Source organism: Typopeltis vanoorti, chromosome 20 (genome assembly GCF_054136105.1).
Source record: "Typopeltis vanoorti isolate ZY-2024b chromosome 20, IOZ_Tvanoo_1.0, whole genome shotgun sequence".
NCBI classification, from domain to species: Eukaryota; Metazoa; Arthropoda; class Arachnida; order Uropygi; family Thelyphonidae; genus Typopeltis; species Typopeltis vanoorti.
In genome coordinates, this window is record NC_143568.1 from 62,746,385 (window position 1) to 62,767,277 (window position 20,893).

Here is a 20,893-nt window from a genome sequence, read left to right on the forward strand (position 1 = left end):
CAAACCTTCTCCAGTGAAGTTATCATGTGATTATTTCTAGATTTTTCTAAAAGGTTTATTTTTTCATTATGTGCATTGATTTTCTTAAACAGATGACTGATTCTGTCCCAGAATTTATCACTCAAACAATTATCATCATTGCAATTTATGTATTCCAAAGGCAGACTATATGGAATTCTGTGAGTTCCTTCTCTGCTGATGTTGTCACTAACAATAAAAGAATTCAATACAGAAGCTGTTCCTGGAGAACCTAACTGTGAACAGGTATCTTGGTAATAAGGACTAATGATGATAGCAATGAATGGCTGACCTTGATTCTCAAATAAGTCTTGATGTTTTAACTGAGTTTCGAGATCCTGGATGGAAGGAAAGGGTGGAAATGTAGGATGAGAATGGTACCATCCCAAAAATTGGTATCCTTTTTGATGTAAGTCATTGATAACTTCACTTTGAGATACTATAAAAATAAATGAAAAATAAAAACAACATATGTCAAACTGCATGCTTAAAAAATGTAAAACAGAATGTTTAAAGTTAATTAAAATGTAAATGAAAACCAAACAGCCTTTTCTACAGTGCAGTCAACCTCCTATTTTTTCAGTACTTGGCTAATATTTTTGAAATTATTTTATATGAAAAAAGTTAAGCCAACTGAGTGAATAGTGCAATCTCTTCACAATATATGTTGAGGTGAGAACCTCCCTCTACAAATTGCGCTCTATTTTAGTCTGATTATACTAAAATTCTTAGGAGGCCTTATGCAACATAAATGATTATATTCAAAATCTGGAAGAAGTTCAGAAATGCAGAAGTCATCCAAATATAGGTGGAGAACATTATGCAATATAAACAGTGATTTTGGTAGAAATGCACTAAAATTCTCAAAGAAGTATAAATCACTGGAGCAAAATGACTAAGAGATGTTTGTTCTCTTTATTTCATTCCAATAATGTTCAGGAAATGATACACAATGTAAGATATTACTGCAAATAAGGTTGAAATCAGGTCATCAGAATTGATTTCATCCTTGAAATCAGAAATGATAAGACTGTAGAAGCATCTACAGAGTAGGAAGAGAAGAAAACAGGATGGTTAGGTTAGGCCATTTTTTCTCTAATTTCAATATGCTCTATTTCTTTCACTAACTGGATGTGATGTTTTAAATTTTACATTATATTCAAGCAGAGCACTGTCCATGAAGAAAGAAGAAATATAGCATAAAGAATAATAGCTTTTGTTACCTTTCTTTGGAATGGACTAGATGCAGGCCTATTTTCATGCTGTAGGGCAGATACCAGCTGAATAGGAAAAACAGGTATTAATCGTCAAGCACAAGTTTCTAACACAAAGGCAAGATACTATCAGGCCTGGATGCCTTGTTATTCTCCAAGTTAAGATTCTTCTGATTTTTTTTCCTGGCTGGGGGAGTGGCATGATGTGAACAGTGCTTGGTAAAGTATGCAATGTAGGAATTGGAAGAGAATAGTGATGCCAGTAAGTTGGCCTTGTCTTTGGGTGATGTTATTATAATATCGTCTGAATGTGAGAGTGGTGGAAACATGGGGGATCAAAAGTTGCACCCAATGACCTTGGCAAGGGACCAAAGGTTCAACTGTCATTTGGACAGAAAGCAAGTTTGCAGCATTTGGCCCTTTCAAAGTCTGATTTGGATTTGTCAATGCCACTGAGGGATGTAACTTAGGTGAAATGTACTGTTGGAGTTTTGGACTTAGCCATTCCTGGTATCCTAAATTTTTTTCTTGTGCTGCACTGGCACACTTGTTCAAGAATTAAGGCTTGGATAGTGGGTGGGAATTTTGGGTGGAATAGAGATGAAGGCCTTCATTCCTGTGAGGATGATTTGTTTTTTTGGTTCGAGCAGGTGTTTAGATCAGAAAAACTGAAGCAGTGGTCAGACCATGGAAAGGAAGAGCAGAAGTGACAGAGGTCATCCCAATTGGCACCCTTGTAGTGATGCCAAAGGACACGAGACTAATAACTATTGGATGAAGGTTGTTTTATGGTGAAGGAGATTTGTATGAGGTTGAGGTCTGAGTTACTAAAAGGAGAACTGACATTTACATATTTGGAGGGGAAACTTGTTACAAAGAGGTCAAGTACATTGATATGTTGTTGGGGATTTTCTGGCATTCTATGAGGGAGATTTATCTGTGTTAGGGCATTACCGAATAGCAAACACTTTGGCATGCAGGCTTGATTGGTGAAACTGGAGAAAGAAAACGAATTTGAGTTGTGGACAATGAAGTCCCTGAGTAAGACAATCTCACTACTAGGGTATTTCAACTGCAGAAAATTAAGTTTTAGAGATTGATAGTTGAAGAGGTCAAAGTGGCTATCAGAGACTGGAGGGCATTAGAGACAGCAAATGAAGGCAACAAGATAGTTTGACACAGAAATTTTGAGCCAAAGCAAATAAAACAGGGTGGATGGGTGAGAGATTTGAGATTTTGCAATCTCTGACATGGGATGTCAGTTCTGATGAATGCACAAGTGAACCCACAAGTCGAAAATATAAAGCTATAAGACATCCTCAAACTTCTCAAATTTAATACAGTACCCTCTCGGATATAAATTTACATGAACTTACATCAATGTTATTCAATATTATAATGTAGTATACAGTTCCTGGCATAAGGTTTTTTTTTTTTTTTTTTTTTTTTTTTTTTTTTTTTTTTTTAATGGGAACCCATCTATGAGAAGTTACTCAACCTATAGTACATGGATAGGTATTATCATTATTATGAGTCTATAGTTTCTGGTGTTGAACATCACTTACATAGTCCACTATTTGAAATCTAAATAGTAGATTACTAGAACATGGCTAACACTACAATATAATGTTTTTTTTTAAAAAACACAACCATTTTAAAAAATACAAATCCAGCTGAGAGAATTTAGTAAGGATAGCCAACAAAGGAAAATAAAAGGCTTGATCTTCTGTAATTACGGACTTTTTTTTTACAAAAAAAAAGTGAACAAAACTACACTAATCAGAATTACAAATGCAATTAAAATCAACCAACTGCAATAAACTTTTTTTGGGCCATGTTATTTCACAATTGGCAATTTAAAGAAAATAAGGTACTGTTCTATCCACCATCTATCAACCAATGTAAGAAATCCTAATATTGTTCAAATAAATTAAGCTCATCAACTCATTTGCTGAAATTCCTTTCTCACTTCCTTTAGATAATAACAGACAATGAAATGTATATTACCAAACCATAGCATTATGGAGGATCCCAGTGATGGCATGTTAACATGTTAAAACTTTCAGTTTTTTCTTTTTTATAATGTTTTATATTAGATGTTGCCAGTTAAAGCATGTATTACAATTTTAATTCCAATTTTGACTAATTTCAAAGTCTGATTTTCTTTTGGTTTTGTTTTTTATTTCCCTTTTTCTTTTTAAATGAATTATATTAAACTTATTAAACTATTCCAAAAACATTACACCTCCAATAGTCTTAATTAATTGATGGTATTTTAAGTATTTTAATTAAAATATATCAGCATATTAACAGTAATACAAAGGAACCAAAATGGTTTTTTTTTTTTTTCATTCTAATTTATTCTAGACTTTAAATTAGTTTGAGGATTTGAATCAAGGTATAGCTCTAGAAATTCAGGCTTAATGATCACATTTCTTATTTTTGGAGTGGGCAGAAGCACAAATTTTAGATGCAACCAGGAAATGATACTATCAAGATTAGGTTTATCTAGGTTTAAATACCAAAATTTCTTTTTCTCAAGGTCTTTCTAATGTCTTTTGAATGAAAGGCTAAAGGAGCCATGTAATGCACGTTTCTGGTGTGGTTGAAGATTGCCTCAACGATGTCAAGAAGGCAGTTTTGTATTTAGGTGCTGATGTAGTGGCATATGAATGACAGAGATAAAAAAGTGGAAAGACAGATGGACATAAATTGTGCTCAACATCCTTTGATAGGGATTAGAAGACAAAACTAAAATTGTGCAAAAGACAAATTTCTGAATCCAGTTCTTTAAAGTCAAATTTTTAGGAAGTTTTGCAGTTGTTTTTGTAATGTTTAAGTGTATGTCAAAAGTAAAGCTGGAGTTTTTGTCTTGTCTCAATCTACCTGCGATATGGTGAATTGTTTCTTAGACTGCTTCAATATTACCAGAAAACCAAGGCTTAGATATTGGTGGAATTTTTGAATAAAGAATGGAATAAAAAGCTTTCGGGCAAGGACAATTTCTCAAACTTGATCTAAGTTTGAGAAATTACTGAGGGCATATAACATATTCAGAAGGAGGACTAGTTAAGAGATCAAGAATGATAATTCTTGACTTAGGCAATGCATTGGCATTGCTTAAAGTGTGGTGAGTGCAGAGACAGTCAATGTATTTAAGTCAAGGTGTGATGAACTGTGCAGGTAACAGTGGTATCTCCTGTGATGAGTCACTTGACTCCATGGAGGTTTGGTGATAATAATAAATAAGCAAAAAAATATCAAATCCATAAAAATGGGGAAAAAAAAAATCCTTAGCCCACCTGCAGTTTGAATGTGCTATAGGTTTGCAAATAAATATTTTGTGACTGGGAGTCACACAGTCTGGAACAGGAGAGTGGAAACAACAGTCTGATTATAGAAGGGGAAGGGAAAATGAGCCCTGGCAGTTTATCCACTTGGTGCTGAGGTATTGCCAAAGAGCACAATATTGAGATCTACAATTTTCCTCCAAATCAGCCTGTTACTTGTCAAGCCTCCAACATTATCAGATCTTATATTTCTATCGTCTAAGGAACTTTGTTCCGTATCAATCCACCTATATCTTGGTCTTCCTCTGGGTTGTTTTCCTGCCAAACTGGCAGAGAACACTTGCTTTGCTATTCTTTCCTTGCCCATTCTGTTTAAGTGACCATACCACCTGAGATTAGCTCTGCTAACACATTCCTGGATGCTGACAATGTCTGGTTCATTCCTAATGTCCCCGTTTTTAATATGATATTGCCAATGATGCCATCTGTTCACACCTCTAATCTTTCTCAGGACTCTCATATCTGCAGTGTCTAGCCTTTGTTCAAGTGTTTTACTTCTGAGCTAGCTCTCAGATCCATAAGTTACAACTGGTTTGAACACTGTCTTGTGTACAGCAAATTTAGCGTTCTGACTAATTTCTCTCTTATTCCATATGAATTTATTCACTTGTCTTCCTACCATACCAGCTTTGTTGATTCTGTTGTCTATTTCCATATTTAATTTACCATCTTCACTAAAAATCGTTGATAAGTAGCTGAAATGTTTTACTTGTTCCACAAGTTCTCCATTCACAACACAGTTGACATTTTCAACGATTCTACCTCTTTTCTTTGTCTTTTTGTTGCTGACCTTCATACCATATCTATTACAACAACTATTCAATTTAGTCAGGGAATCTTGCAAACTTGTAGCGGATTTATTTAGAAGTATAACAACATCGTCAGCATAAAGCAAAGAGCTGACATTAACATCTCCAATTTTGATATCGAGTTTAATACCACTTTCCTTCATAATGTGATCCATATAGATAACGAATAGCAGAGGAGATAATGTACATCATGTCCAACACCAGATTTAACATTAAACCATCTTCCCATACTTCCTTCAATTCTAACTGCTGACTTACAACTCAAATAATGACTAATTATTGCTTGATATAATGCCCATTGACACCATATAACTGTAGCGTATTGAATAGCTTCTCTCTTGGCACCTTGTCATATGCTTTTTCCAGATTGACAAAACTAACTTAAATACAGATCTTTGTTATATTCCCATGCTTTCTCGACTATTTGTTGCAAAGTGAAGATATGATCCTGACAGCCTCTATTTGGCCTGAATCCAGCTTGTTTTTCACCAAGCTTTTCTTCCACAATTCTTTTCAACCGTTTCTCAAGTATACTTGCATAGATTTTGCCAGGAACACTCAGTAGGGAAATACCTTTGCAATTCTCACATTCAGTTTTATTTCCCTTTTTATATATGGGTACTATTAGAGCTCTACTCCAATCATCAGGAATTCGTCCCTCTGTCCAGGCCTTCTGAACTATGCAGTGCATCCACTGTAAGACTTTAATACCACCATACTTCGGCATTTCTGGTCGAATATCATCTACTTCTGCTGTCTTTCCACATTTCAAGCCTTTGATGGCTTTTTCTACTTCAAGTGATATGTATTCCTGACTGTATGCCTGTTGATTGTTTTTTACCACTGTGCTATCACTGCTTGTTTCATTTAGCAATTTTTCGAAGTAATTACTCCATAGTTCAAGGTTATCTTTTTTCCCCATTTTCATGTCACCTTTATCATCTCTAACTCCTTTTATAGTACTCTTTCCTCCATTTCTAAGCTTCTGCTTCTTCAACAACCTCCAGAATATCTTACCACTTTCTTTTCTATGTTCTTGTCAAAGTCCTCCCATGACTTTTGTTTAGCTAGTTTTACACAGTGTTTAGGATTCTTTCATTTGTCTCTGTATTCTCTAAGAGCACAAGCTGACTTATTTGCCAGGAACTTTTGATATGCTTTCTTTTTTTCTTTCACTGCCTCTTTAACTTCCTGTGTCTGCCATGGAGTTCTAATTTTTCTATCCTTGCAGACAACTTCACCACATGCCTCTCTAGCTGAATCAATCAGGGCTTCCTTCAAGGCCTGCCACTGAATCTCCAAGATTTGATTCCTGTTCTCAAACTCTTTCATTTTTTCTTCAATAATCTTTGTGTACTTTAGTCTACAGTTCACATCTGAGAGCTGCTCAACTTTTATTCCCTTTAAAACTTTCTTACATGTTATTCTTTTCAATATGAAATTCAATTTTATCCTACTCAAGACTAAATATTGATCACTTCCAATTTCAAATCCTCTGTACGCTCTGGTGTTCTGCACCAAGGAGAAAACATCACTATCAACAATAACATAGTCAATGAGTCTTTTCGTATTCCTTGCCTCTTCTCTCTATGTGAATTTGTGCACATTTTTATGTTGGAACATGGTGTTAGTAATAACCAGTCCATGTCCTGAGCAGAAATCCAACAGATATTTGCCATCATTATTAGCTTTGCTCTTTTCTCCAAATTTTCCCAAAATATTGTTGTATGTCTCACAAACATTTTGTACTCTGCTATTTAGATCCCCAACAAGGACCAACCTTTCCTTTTTCATTGTGTCAGTTGCTTTTTCTAGAGCCTCAAAAAATTCCTCCACTTCTACCTTAGTAGAACCTTCTGTGGGACCATAGGCACAAATAAGTCTCATTGTCCAGTTCCCCATTCTCATATTTGCCCACATTACTCTACTTGAGACTGACTGCCATTCAAGAAGATTAGCCTCGTATTTTGTGTTGAATACTATGGCTACTCCTTCTTTTCCTTCATTGTCATTGCCTGAATATAACATTTTGTATTTATTGCTCAGAAAGGTCTCACTAGTTTTGTCTTTTTTGTTTCAGTCACCCCTATTATGTCGATCTGGTACTTATCTAATTCCTCAGTTAGCTCCATTTCTTTGCCATTCAGGCTTCTTATGTTGATAGTACAGATCTTTAACTCTGGTGATGTTGAGTTGGGGTGTGTTTTCAGATTTGTTCCACTAGCTGACTTTTCACTGTTTACCCTGGTTCCCTGGCGAAAACAACGGGGGTCTTGTTTAACTGGGCGACGCCCCCAGCCGGCATGAAATTTTGTCATGTTGTACCATCAATTTTTATTTTGGTTTAACCAATAAGAATACAATTTGGTCGGCTAAATCCCAAATTGCCAGCCCATCCTCGTTCCAATTCAGTATCCAAGTAGATACCCAACAGGGTGCACCACGAGAAGGTAAGGATTGGACATTAGGTCAGAAGCCCTGGTCGGTTCTCCGCATTCCTTTAAAGGCTATGTGGAGGTCTCCTCTCAGTTATACAGCTTTGACCCTTACGTCCCCCCCCCCGATTACCCAACCTATCTTTGCTTCATCAGCAAATAGCTGTATGTTGTCTGTCAAATGCTTTACAATATCAGTAATGTACAGATTGAATAACAGTTGGACAAAGGACTGATCCTTGTGGTATACACTGCTAGCTATCTTGCAGACTCACACCCCCATATATCACTTTTTGATATCTGTCAGTCGGCTATTCTCTTTTCCATGCTAATATTTTATAATCAAACTTATATCCTCCAATTTATGCAATAGTCTTTGATGCTGTTTTCTGTTGAAAGCCTTAGCAAAATCCAAAATTATCATAGTGTATTCATTTCCCTTGTCTAGTTCAATGATAACATTATTATACAATGCAGGCAAGTTGCTAAAGCATGACCTTCCCTTAGTAAACCTATGCGGTTTATAGGTTTACTATGAATCGAATACTGAATACAAGCCTCAACCAATTTTTCCAAAATCTTCACCACCACCACTCCTGAGATACTCATTGGTCGATAGTTGGATACATCGGTCTTTACATCCTTTCTGCAATGAGATTACCATACATTCTTTCTATTCCTGCAGATCCCTCTGAGACTCAAATTATATAGCTTGGTCAAAGGAATAGCCGTTCAGCTGAACACTCTTCTAGCACCCATGCTGATATCCCATCAGTTCCTATTGATGAATTCTTATTGTTTGTGACAGCTCTAATACCTCCTCTTCATACACCTGAATTTCTTCATTCAGTGATGAGGTAGTAGTGAACTCAATGTTGCATATACCAGGTTGATAGCTTTTAGCAAAATGGACACTCATTAGTTGAAGATCCTCTTCTGCATCTATCACCCTCACATCATCTGCATTCGATATAATTCTCGTGGATTGTCTTTAGCTTGCAGAGCCAGTTTCTTTTCATATTTGGATTTAGTTTTCCGTACAACAGTAGTGACTATTCTAGCCTGCTGCTTATAATTTTCATAATGCATACGGTATTCCTTCCACATCGTCCTAAATATATGCAGGTTGAATAGATGGATAACTCCTCTATTCAAAAAAATTGAACGCCTATACACGTCCACACTTTTTTTAAATTCAAATCATTCTTTCCTTTCAAGATATATCAGATAATTCATAACTTTTTGATAATACAACTGAAGCTGCAATTAATACAAATTGCGTTTGACATAATATTGTATCAGCCTGTAAAGAAATATCAGTATTTCTGTGTAGGATGTCTGCTAATCAATCAAACAATTGAATACAAAGCAAGACATTACTTACTGATGTATACTGCACTACTGCTTCAGGTTCTTTAGTGCAGCGCTTCCCAAACTGTGGGCCGCGGCCCCCTTGGGGGCCGTAGGTTTTGTTGAGGGGGGCCGTGAAATAATGAAAACAAATTTAAAATGTTTTAAGACTAAGTGTATTTTTTTTATTTTAAAAGAAACGTATTCAACTTTTATTATTTCTTTTTTGTTATTGTTTATATTTTAATGGAAAAATCCACACATTGGTGTTGGTTCACAAACTTTGCTTCCTGCGTATTTCGGCGCTTAACGAATATTAGTAAATATTGCTTATTCATATGTTTCATTTCAAAGCAGTGGTTAATTGTATTTACTTCGAATGTTCTCCAAGGAAGTTCCAAATCTTTCTGTCCCTTTCTTAACGCGTTCGTAATCAGGGACTGTTGATATTGACTTTATATACATATCAAAACTCGTTTTATATTATCACCGTCATCCGAGCTAGTTTTCTGTTACTAATAAAAGTTTCGCATATACTTCACACATGAAAAAAAAGCTTAAACAAGTTCATGTGGGGATATAGTAACTCGCTTGCAGTGGTAAACAACATGCCCTCCCTAAGAGCCACTATATTGCAGAGGCAATAAAAATAAGTACTTTTATTATGCCAGTGAATAAGGTATGAGGAGTCTGTGTAATATATTTCTTAGCAAATAGTGCAATTAGAGACAACTGGGATAAAAACACACTAATTAATGAACCACATGTCCCCTCATACAGAAACTATGCTGTATAGACTGAAACAAAACCATATGTTGCATGGGCAAACACAGTATCTAACTAAAACTATTGTTATTAATTAGATGTGTGTGAGTTCGATTTCCCAAGGCAGCAATAAAATTCAACCGAACGTGTTAAAATTCGTAAAAATGTTGAAACTAAGTAATATATATATATAATGAATGTTATGTCAGTTTCACATATGGAATTCGGTTGATGAGAGTTAGCATTTCAACTCAATTGTCAGCTATGCTTTTATCTTTCGGTTGCATGATCTTTTGTTAATACCGCACCAATCATATGCACGTTTTAATAAACAGACTGCCTTTGCTGTCTGTTTCGCGTTAGGCTTAATTACCGTAAAAGGAGAAAAGTCACAAAAGTGAAAAATGTTCCTGGTGCGGGGATTCCCTTATTCAGGTAATATTCACTAATTTCATGTTATCAGTCTGTGGTGTGCCAGTATTGGTAAGTGGTGATATTATTTGATCTATTCTACGTTAGAAAATTTAACCCTGAGATGGATAAGTGGTTGATAAAAAATAAAAAAAAAATCCCGCGAACAATCAGAAGAAGCAGAAACAGACTAAAAAAAAAAAAAAGGACAGTATTTCATATTTTACCAGAACAGTCCGTATCGTCTTCAGAACCAAACGGTAAGAGGCAAAAAATGTAATATATGCATTTGATTTTTTCAATATTCGCTGTGTAAGTTTTGTATTGAATATAAATACAATAAATATTATAATAATATATCTCTGTTACGATTTTTTTTCGAGGGGGGCCCGTGAAATATTTTAATTTTTGCAAAGGGGGCCCTGACATCCAGAAGTTTGGGAAGCACTGCTTTAGTGCAAGTTATTGGGAAGTGTTCTTTTTTTTCTCAATAGCAGTGAGATTAATTTGAGGTCAGTCTTTACCTCAAGCAGACAGAATTATTATATAACATTCCTAAGACAGCTTATTTCAAAAATGATAACTAGTAAAAAGAAGTAATATTTGGAACTTTTTTTTGGGGGGACGGGGAACCTCTTTTTGGAGCATATTTTTATATAGTAAAAATATAACATGAAATGTATTTGTAAAAGTTAGAATTTCAGAAAACGGCTGAATATCTGATGGAAAAAGAAGGTAAGGTAGAAGTATCTGCTTCGACAGCATAATATGATTACTTTTTTCTTTGGTCGAAACAGGAAAATTATATTATAATATAGTTCTGTACAAACTTTTAAACCAGTAGAAAATTAGTAGTTATTTATACTTCAGTTCCTGGAACAGATTGGAGGGGGGAAGGTTACAATTGGAGATGTTCCATATATTTTCAAAATATATCTACAGTGGTTAAACATTCATTATTAGAATAAGAATTCTACAAAAAAAAAAGTAATCACCTGTTTGGGATATAAAATTTTTATATAAAAAAAAGTCTCACAATTGGAAAGGGAGTATTACAATTTATATTATTAGAATGAGTATCCTACAAAAAAAAAGTAATCAGGATATAAAATTTTGATATTGAAAGTATCACAACTGGAAAGGGAGTATTACAAATTAACATAATTTCTTGTTCATAAAAAAACTCATTTCTAAAACTGAAGCATGATGATCAATAGTATTTTGCAAGGAAAGGAAAAAAAAAGAATGTATTTCAATAAACGTAATTTTAAAACACTTATTTAATGATTTTTAAGTGAAAAATCCTTTAAGTAAAGTGATCCTGACAGCCTTTAATTATCCTGAATCCAGCTTCCCTTCCACAGTCCTTCCATGCCTCTAATCATTTTTTTTTTTTTTCAAGTATACTTGCATAAATCTTATCAGGAACACTCAATAGGGAAATGCCTCTGAAATTGTTTTATTTCCCTTTTTATATATGGGTACCATGAGAGCTCTACTCCAATCATCTGGAATTTGTCTCTCTGTCTAGGCCTTCTGAACTATGCAGTGCAGCCACTGTAAAACCTTTTATACCTTCATACTTGAGCATTTCTGGTTGAATATCCTCTACTCCTGCTGCCATTCCACACTTCAGGCTTTTGATGGCTCATTCTACTTCAAGTATGGATATTTTTTTACCACTGTGCTGTCACTGCTCATTTCGTTTAGCAATTTTTTGAAATAATTACTCCATACATCAAGGATAGCTTTTCCACCAGTTCATGTCACCTGTATCATCTCTAATTCCTTTTACAGCATGCTTTCCTAAATTTACCTTTACTAAATAAATTCATTATTCCCTCAAGGGCTCACTTTAGTGAGTATGGGAGTGGCAAACCGTAATCTCGACCATGCCTTACTTCATGCAATATACATCTGTTATATTATTTGTAGATTGGTCCCTTCCCTTCTTTTTGCGTCCCCCCCCAATACTATCCGAGTATTTGAGGCCTAGGAGTGAATCTTTCCTATTTCATTTTGTCTTATGCAGTGGGAATCTGCTTCTCCCCTGGATATCTGCCTCACGTAACAGGCTGAAGTTCCAACCCACCTGGCCAACATGGGATGAACTGAATTGGGACCAAACCTCCTAGATATTATTATTATTCCTGACACCTCCAAGGAGTCCGGAGACTCATCGTGGGAGGACACCTACAACTGTCTCAACCACTACACTGAACCTCTACTACAAATCATATCCATCAACGCCATCTACTCCCCCCCCCCACCACAACTAGTATTCTATGTCTGTAAATTGCATGTGTTCTGAAGGGCCGATTTGTCTGTATGCGAGATGAAAAACCCGAGTTTCCAGGGGGAAAAAACCCTGCTACCTCCGTATTAGATCGGCTAACTCACCTTTGATTGAAAATCATCCAGATAAAGATTCCTCCCGCCATGACGAGAATCGAACTTATGCCTATTCTAATCAAAGGCCGCAATGTACCATCATTCTTCCAATTGCGCTACGGAGGCACTTATTTGAAAGGGATATTTCAAATGCCTCAGGGCTTAGGCAGAGGGTATACTTGAGAAGTCTATTAGTCTCCAACAAAAGTCAGTGATACTGTGAACAAGGAATACAGAAGGTATGAGATTAATCTTAGAGGGGAACTTACACAGGCATATGGAATATACAGGGTCTACAGATGGGTATTCTTGATATTGTACCTAAAGAGATGAAGTATAAAATTAACATCTACGGGAATTACAGATAACAGATGGAATGGAGAAGATTACTTCAAAAGACAGGATTGTAAGCTAGTTGTTTATTAGGAGGTAACTCATGGGGTAGCTGTGATACTGAAGGTAGTTCAGGTAAGAGCCCTTCTTGGTTATAATCTCATTAATGATAGGATACTTTGTATTAGACTTGAGGCTCATCCTACTAATGTGTCAATCATGGTAGTTTATTCACCCCACACAGATAGGCCTGATGAAGAGAGTGAGGAATTTTATGAAAACCTACACAGTTTTGGACAGCCAACCAAGGAAAGGTGCATTTTTACATTTCAGGGGACTTTAATACAAAAGTTGGAAAGAGTATGAGAGTTAGACCTGAGTGCAGCATGTTTGGTCTGGATGAATGTAGCACCTATGGTGAAAGACTGTTGGAATTTGTCCATGCTAACAGATTAGTTATTACCAATACCTGCTTCCAGAAACACCCACAACAGACCTGTACTTGGACATCTAGCATTGAGAGGTCATAGCACTAGATTGATTACATCCTGGCTTTCCAACAGTCGAAGACAATTGGAGAGCCAGGATGCAAACCTTCCAAGTCGGGCACATCTCACTAGACCGGATGTCAGAGTAATTCCTAGTGGGTTCACAGAAGAAACATCAACTTGGCTGGATGATTTTTTGGAGACTAGTGAGAACTCACCTGAAATTGCTTTGGAAAGGAGTCAAGGTAATAATACAGGATACAGCCAAGAAGTATCTCAGCCCCATTAAAAGACCAGGAGATCCATGATTATCAGATTCAGCATGGGATCTTGTCGAAGGAAGGCAGTTGCAGAAACAAAGAGACTACAGGGACTGAAGAATATAAGCAATTACATAGAGAAGTCAGAAGAGCCATGAGGCAGGACAAGGAAAATTATCATACTAATAAATGTGAAGAGATAGTTTCAGATGAGGAAGCACAATTATAAAAGGATGTTTTGTTTAGTTTGTGACCTAAAATACAAGTTTAAGCCCAAACTGAATGTCATCAAAGAGAGGACTGGAGCAGTACTAACAGAAGAACTGAAAATCAAAAACAGATTGAAAGAATACTGTGAGCAATTGTACAGCAGAGAGGATAAGAAAAATTTGGAAGCGCCGTCTCACCAGGAAAATTTCGAATTGGAACCTCCACTTAGGCATGAGGTTGAAAGAGCAGTTAAACAGCTTAGCAGCAACAAGACCCCTAGTGTAGATAGAATCCAGCAGAGTTAATTAAGGCCACAGAAGATGGAAGGATAAGAGTGTTTCACAGATTGGTTACAAGGATATGGGAGACAGTATCATGGTCCAGAGACTGGAAGAAGTCTGTTTCATACCAGTGCATAAGAAGAGAGATATGAAGGATTATAAGAACTACAGAACTATTAGTTTAATCTCTCATGCAAGCGAGATTTTATTAATGAGTATTCTAAATAGGATTGTGGCCAAAGTTGAGGCAGATATGCCTGAGGAATGAGCAGGTTTTAGGAAAGGTAAGGGTACTAGAGATCACATTTTTTTCTTTTCTTTTTGCTAATGTATGTACCCTATAATTAATTTTATGAAAACTATTCAGTATTAGAATTTGAATTCCTGTTACCAAAAACATATGAAAATTGGTCATTTGAAATTACAAATAAAATCTCAAATTATTTTCTAGATTTCAGATATCTCTTATAGAAATAAATAAATATTACTCTCAGACAGATCCTTATATTCTCCCATGGTTTCTTACTTATTTCTTACAAGATGAATTTTTTTGTGTGTGGTTTGGCTATCTTTATTTGGCCCAAATTCTTATTGTACATATACCAACTTTCAAGTACAGTATATGCTTGCATAAATCTTTCCTGGTACACTCAGTACCAGAGATCAGATTCTTTGCCCTAGATAGATCATAGGAAAGCATAAAAAATTTAGATTCCCTATGGTATTATGTTTCACAGACTACGCTAAAGCTTTTGAATGTGAAACTGTGGGAAGTAATGAAAATAATAGGTTTTCCTCAACACACACTATGAGGTTGATAGCTAACTAGTACAGTGAGCAAGAAGCCATGGTAAGAACAGGTGTTAGATTAACTGATTAGCTTCAAATTGTAAAGGGAGTTAGGCAAGAATACCTCCCTTTTTCTCACTTGTTTAGTATCTATGCTGAGGACATCATGCATGTAGCATTGGATAAAATTAAGACATGATTTAGGATAGGTGGTAAATTGATCAGTAATCTGATGTACGCTGATGATACAGTACTCCTCTGTAATGAAAAGAAGAACTAGGACAAATTCTTGACAAAGTTAAAGATGTAAGAACAGAGGACTTCAGCTCAATCCTAGCTAGATAAAGATCATGGTTCTCAAAGGAAATACAGACAGGGAAGCTACTGAGAAACAAATGTACATTAATGGAGAAAGAATTAAGAAGCCAGCAAGTTGAAGTACTTGGGATCCATTATTAATGTGAATAATTGCTTCAGAATGGATGGATGGATGAGCTGATTGATCTCGTCACATATAATAGATTATTTTTACACATGTTAATCTGTTTTTATGTCTGAGAACAGATAATAAAGAAACTGAAAAACAGCAAGTTAAATGTTGAAGGACAATTAAGTAAATTCCAAGTAAAACAGTATACTTTAAGTTATGTGACAAAGATCGTTCCATTACAGTTAACCCACTAATGGCTCTACAACTGCCATTAAGGGATTAACTGTCATAGAGAGTAATTACATGATAAAAGGCAGAATGCTCCTCATGTTTTGATCCATGAAAAAATTCTAAGATGGTCTGAGTATTTCATCAACTTTAAGTGAATTAAAAGGCATCATTTTCTTTGGATTCATGTGTTCTTTGTTCTTTTTTGAAATATATTACAAAGTATCATAAAAGCACTTCCTTTTCTTATAGTTCAAATGCCACTGGTAATTTAAAAAGCACATTATAAAGCATTTAAAGGTGATTAAATAAAATTTAAATGTTATTTAAATATTCTATTAGATTTAGTTTGACTACCACCCATTTATTACATTCTTTCTAACAATCTTAAAACTGCAAAAAAAGTGAATTTTACAGTTCACTAACAATGAAATGTTATCAAATGATAAGTTTGCTGAATTCCACTTTTTTCCCCCAATGTTTTTGGTCATATGCATGCCCCCCCCCCCCAAACAAAACTGTGATTTAATCTGGTGATTTTTACTAATCAATTTTGGACCACTATACTGTATGTACTATTTTGAAATTTTCCTCAGTTTATCCTGCATGAACATCCAAAATTTAACTCACCGATGTGTTGAAAAGTGCCCTAAGAATTTTAGAGACATACTACATAGACATATACTAATTAAGACACTTATGTAAATAATTACCTGAATCAACCTCACAACAGACACCAGTACTCTGACTGTCACAAGGCTCTGCTACACATATCTGTAAAAGGTCTAGCTCCTTTTTATACCATCCTCCTAACAAGCCAATCACTTCTGTGTATATGCAGTGTGCATGAACATCCATGGCCAATACAGCTTCTATATTTATTTGTACTCTGAAGGGCAGCTGAAATAGAAATAATTACACATAAGCAATATTTTTTTTAAAAGTATGTACACACAACCAAGATCAAGCAGATAGTGTTACTGCTCCTAACATCTTGGCTGTAGGTTCAAACTTCAGCATGGCATGGCATGGATGTCTATGAAAGTCTTTAGATGGTATATAATTTTTCAATGCCAAGTGTGAGACCACCATCCTGTTCAATGAAGGCACAAAGTGGCTTGAAAAAAATTGCCATTTATAGTCTAGAATAGGAGAACCAGATTATCTAACCATAGCACACTTTCAGCACTAAATGCATGATAGGTTTACCATCGTCATTAGTGGAATTCACATTAAAAATCACTTATGACAAAATTTAAAATAAACATACCTGATTTCAATATAAAGATTCATTTATAAAATAAGCAGCTATGAATTGTTAAACTATTTATTTGGATGCTTCTACACAGTTCTTGTTTCTTTGCTTGAAAAGACACGTTTATTTTTTACTTCAAAAATCAGAATGCACCAATATTGGGTCATGAAACTTTAACTGTAATTACTACTTGCCAATGAAGAATCCTCAAAGTGATAAGTTGCAACAGTTGCCTTTCTAGATGTTCCCACAGATGATCAGTGAGATTTAAACATAGTGAGCTAATTAAAAATAACTAAAAAAAGTAGTTCTTTCAACTTTTACAGATAATCTAAGCCCTACGAAAATGAGCATTTTCAGTTTTAATGCTGAGGTAAATTATAAATTCACTGATGAAGGAATAGTTTACCTTTCTGAAAAAATATCACAACTTCTACTCTTTCTGACCTGGTATGAGTAATATGGAGAATGCATATATGACACTAATCAAGTTTAGGCCATAAGTGCAGGGTAGAACTAATGTTAGAGGCTTAAAGGTGTGAAAACAGCATGGGGAAAGAGTTACAACCAATGTTTAATGCTTCCGATATTTTGTCTCAATCACAGAAACATCTTCAGGAAGTACAACATAAAACTTTAATATGCACATAAACATAATACAAAACAAAATGAAACTCAGACAAGTCGAGAGCAGTGATTTTCAAACTGCAACTTGTGACCCATTAGTGGGTCATGAAATTAATTTGGTGGATAATGACTAGCAAAATTTTTTATTGATGAAATAGAATAGAAAGCATCAGAATGGACCACATATTTCATAGCTTAAATTTTGATTTTGTACAAGTGTTCAAATCTATCTATAGTAGTATGCCCCCCCCCAAAAGTACTGAATAACTACGTGTTATGGAGTAAATGGGTTTATTAACCCCCCCACACACACACACCCAACCAGCCATGACATCCAGCTAAATCTGGATACGATTCTGTAACTCCAGTTGAATAACATGGATAAGTGCAATTTGGTTAGCAAAGAGATATATGTTTACACATGATATGTACATCCACAACTATCAGGTTGAATAAAGGATTAACGATGGTAGATTACTTGCTCGAAATGAGCACCTTGTCTTTCAAGACAGGTTTCGTAGTGCATGCGAAGGTTCTCTGTCATCTTGGAGAACACGGGTTGGGACATCTGCTGGACATATCATGTAATTTTATCCCTTAGTTGATCAAGTTTGAAGCCAGGTCATTGTGTAATACAAATTCCTTCAGCATATCCCAAATGAAAGCACGTCAAGTGATGCAATATCAGTAGGACGTGAAGGGTATGAGAATTCTGTGAACCTCCCAGGGAAGTGTTCTGATAAATAGGCTATAGAACCACGTGATGTGTGGCAGGTTGCTCTGTCCTGTTGGAATACCTGTGCACAAAATGAAATGTTTTTTGCACGACACATCCTATGCAAATCCTGGGTGAACGGAACCGACACATTCTCGCTGTAGCATTTGCTATTCAATTTCACAGTTACACCACCCTCTTCAATGAAGTAGGGCCCAATTATGCCATGGCCAGAAACTGCACACCATGCGATGACTTCTTGCTGTGAAGAGGTTTCTCTTGAACAATTTCAGATCTTGAGAAACCTGTAGGTTCACCTATTTACATGATTGCTTAGATGGAAATATGCTTTGTCCGAGAAGCAGACATTATGCAGGAAGGATGGATCTTCATAGACATTGGCCAGCACATGTGCACAGTATTCCCACCATGCAGCATTGTTGCTGTTAAACACTGACCTAACTGAATGATGTACAAAAAAAGCACCCAGTTCCTTAAGAATTAGGATTCTCTGTAGTGACCACCTCAGTATCTCAAGTTTTACTGAAGTTCGGCATTGACAGTTTCGGAGACTGTAAGACTAGCTCCAGCACGATTATGATTCTCATTTGTGTTAACAGTTCGTGGTCTTCCTGAATGCCCTTTGCATTGCGGCAGAACACTTCCGGTATGTCGGAACCTCTCAATTAAGGCAATAAAGACACTATTGCTTGGGGCACGCTTACAGAAATGACAAACAAACTGCTCGCAAACATGTCATAGGTTTGGACCATTTGCTCTACCAACTCCTTACAAACGAAAATAATGCTCAATAAACATCTTTTCTTCCAATGTCAATGCCATTGCTACAGCTTAATGTAATGGCATAGACTCTACACATGCTTCTATTAATGTACAAGCAGTCAAGTGACATATTGCATAGAGCATGTACTGAAGGGAGGGGGGATGCAAAGTTGAGTAGTTTTTTTTTTTTTCTGTGTGTGCACACGCCATACCATATAAAACACAAATGGATGCCACAATTTTGAAATTACATATGCCCATACTTTATTACATGTAGTAAGGGTATGCATTGTTTGTTCAGTTTAGTATACATTGCTTCGAAAGAAGTCAACAGACATCCCCATGGGCAAGGTGCATAGTGCCATGTAAGAAGTCATGTTTGTAGTCTGTATGAATTGGAAGAATATGATGCTCCCAAGTCAGTGCACCTGTGGCCAGGTGAAATGGCTTGAGAAAGGAACTGACAGAGGTTGAAAGAGGCATTATGAAAGGATGCAATGTTGCAGGCCTAGCTGTTATGCAAATTGTTAACAAATTGGACCACCCCAGGTCAACAACCAGTGATACCATACTGAAACGCACAGGGAGTCAACTGCACTAGCAGCGGATGACCCACCACATGTATTGAATGTGATCATAGGGTGCTTTGAAGGATAATATGAAAAACTGCCATTCATCGACCAACACACTGAATGCAGAGTTCCAGGCATCAAATGGAACAAGAATTTGAACAAAAACATTCAGAAACAAGGCACACAACATGGATTTCTATGATAGGACTGCAATATGCAAACTCCACATTACCTGAACCAACATGCAGCAGTATCTTCAATGGTGCAAAGAGCATGTATAGTGAAGTGGCAGATGCCCAGTGAACATCTCTTACCAGAGATTGATTATCTTAACTTTAAAAAATAACATGAGTACAGTTCAGTTTCTATTTACTGCATATATTTTACATACATCCAAACATAATTACCAATACCTTCCACTGACACTGCTGACCTTGTGCATCTCACAGGTTGCAACACGAGGCACACTTGTTAAAGAAATCAACTGGCTGGTAGGGCAGCAGTTTGAAATACTTCTCCCATCACTCTTATCTAAAGGAGTTAGCTGCTCCTAGCCATTTGTGCCCCAGACTGATTCGTTTCCATTAGCAAGCACTTTACATGCTGTTTTTAAAATGAAGTTTTATTTACACTGCACTGGGAAAAGGTTGGGTAAAAGCAGATAGTGCATAAAAAAAAAGGAAGGAGAAGACAAAAATGCTAAACTGAACAGGATGCAGGACAATATGCATAAAGCGGGACAGTCCTGGCCAAACTGGAATGTATTGTCACACTAATTATAATAAACTGTGCCTACGGTCTCTAGGGATTTGCTATAGCAATCATGTAACGTACATTATGTACTAAATACAGTATCAATAAAATACTATCAGATTACAAAAGAATCACTTTACACCTGTTAATCAAGTAATGGGATGAAATAAAAATACATTTCTGACAGACTTGCTCGGGTCTCTTCAGCACAGTTTCTAGGATGTGGTCTTTCTTTCTTAACAATGGAGGGTAATTTCCAAGTGCTGGGAGGACATCATGTTGAAGGTATAAATGGAATATACAAAGTACTAGGAAAGGATTAAAAACTAATTTTAACGCTTCCAATATTTCGTCTCAGTCACTGAGATATCTTCAGGGATTACAAATAACTGAGTACAGTATAGGTGGCACCTGTGAATAAGTTAC

General features: G+C 36.0%; 1 protein-coding gene across 1 annotated transcript in view; it reads right to left on the bottom strand.

Moving 5' to 3' along the window:
• Positions 1-20,893, bottom strand: part of LOC150095494 (deubiquitinase MYSM1-like) — a 166,168-nt gene that overhangs the window by 29,969 nt on the left and 115,306 nt on the right. Inside the window, exons 9-10 of the mRNA XM_090410286.1 lie at positions 16,476-16,662; positions 6-457 (exon numbers count right to left, since the gene is read on the bottom strand). Coding sequence (XP_090266412.1) covers positions 6-457; positions 16,476-16,662 — 639 coding nt within the window. The remainder of the gene's footprint in view (positions 1-5; positions 458-16,475; positions 16,663-20,893) is intronic.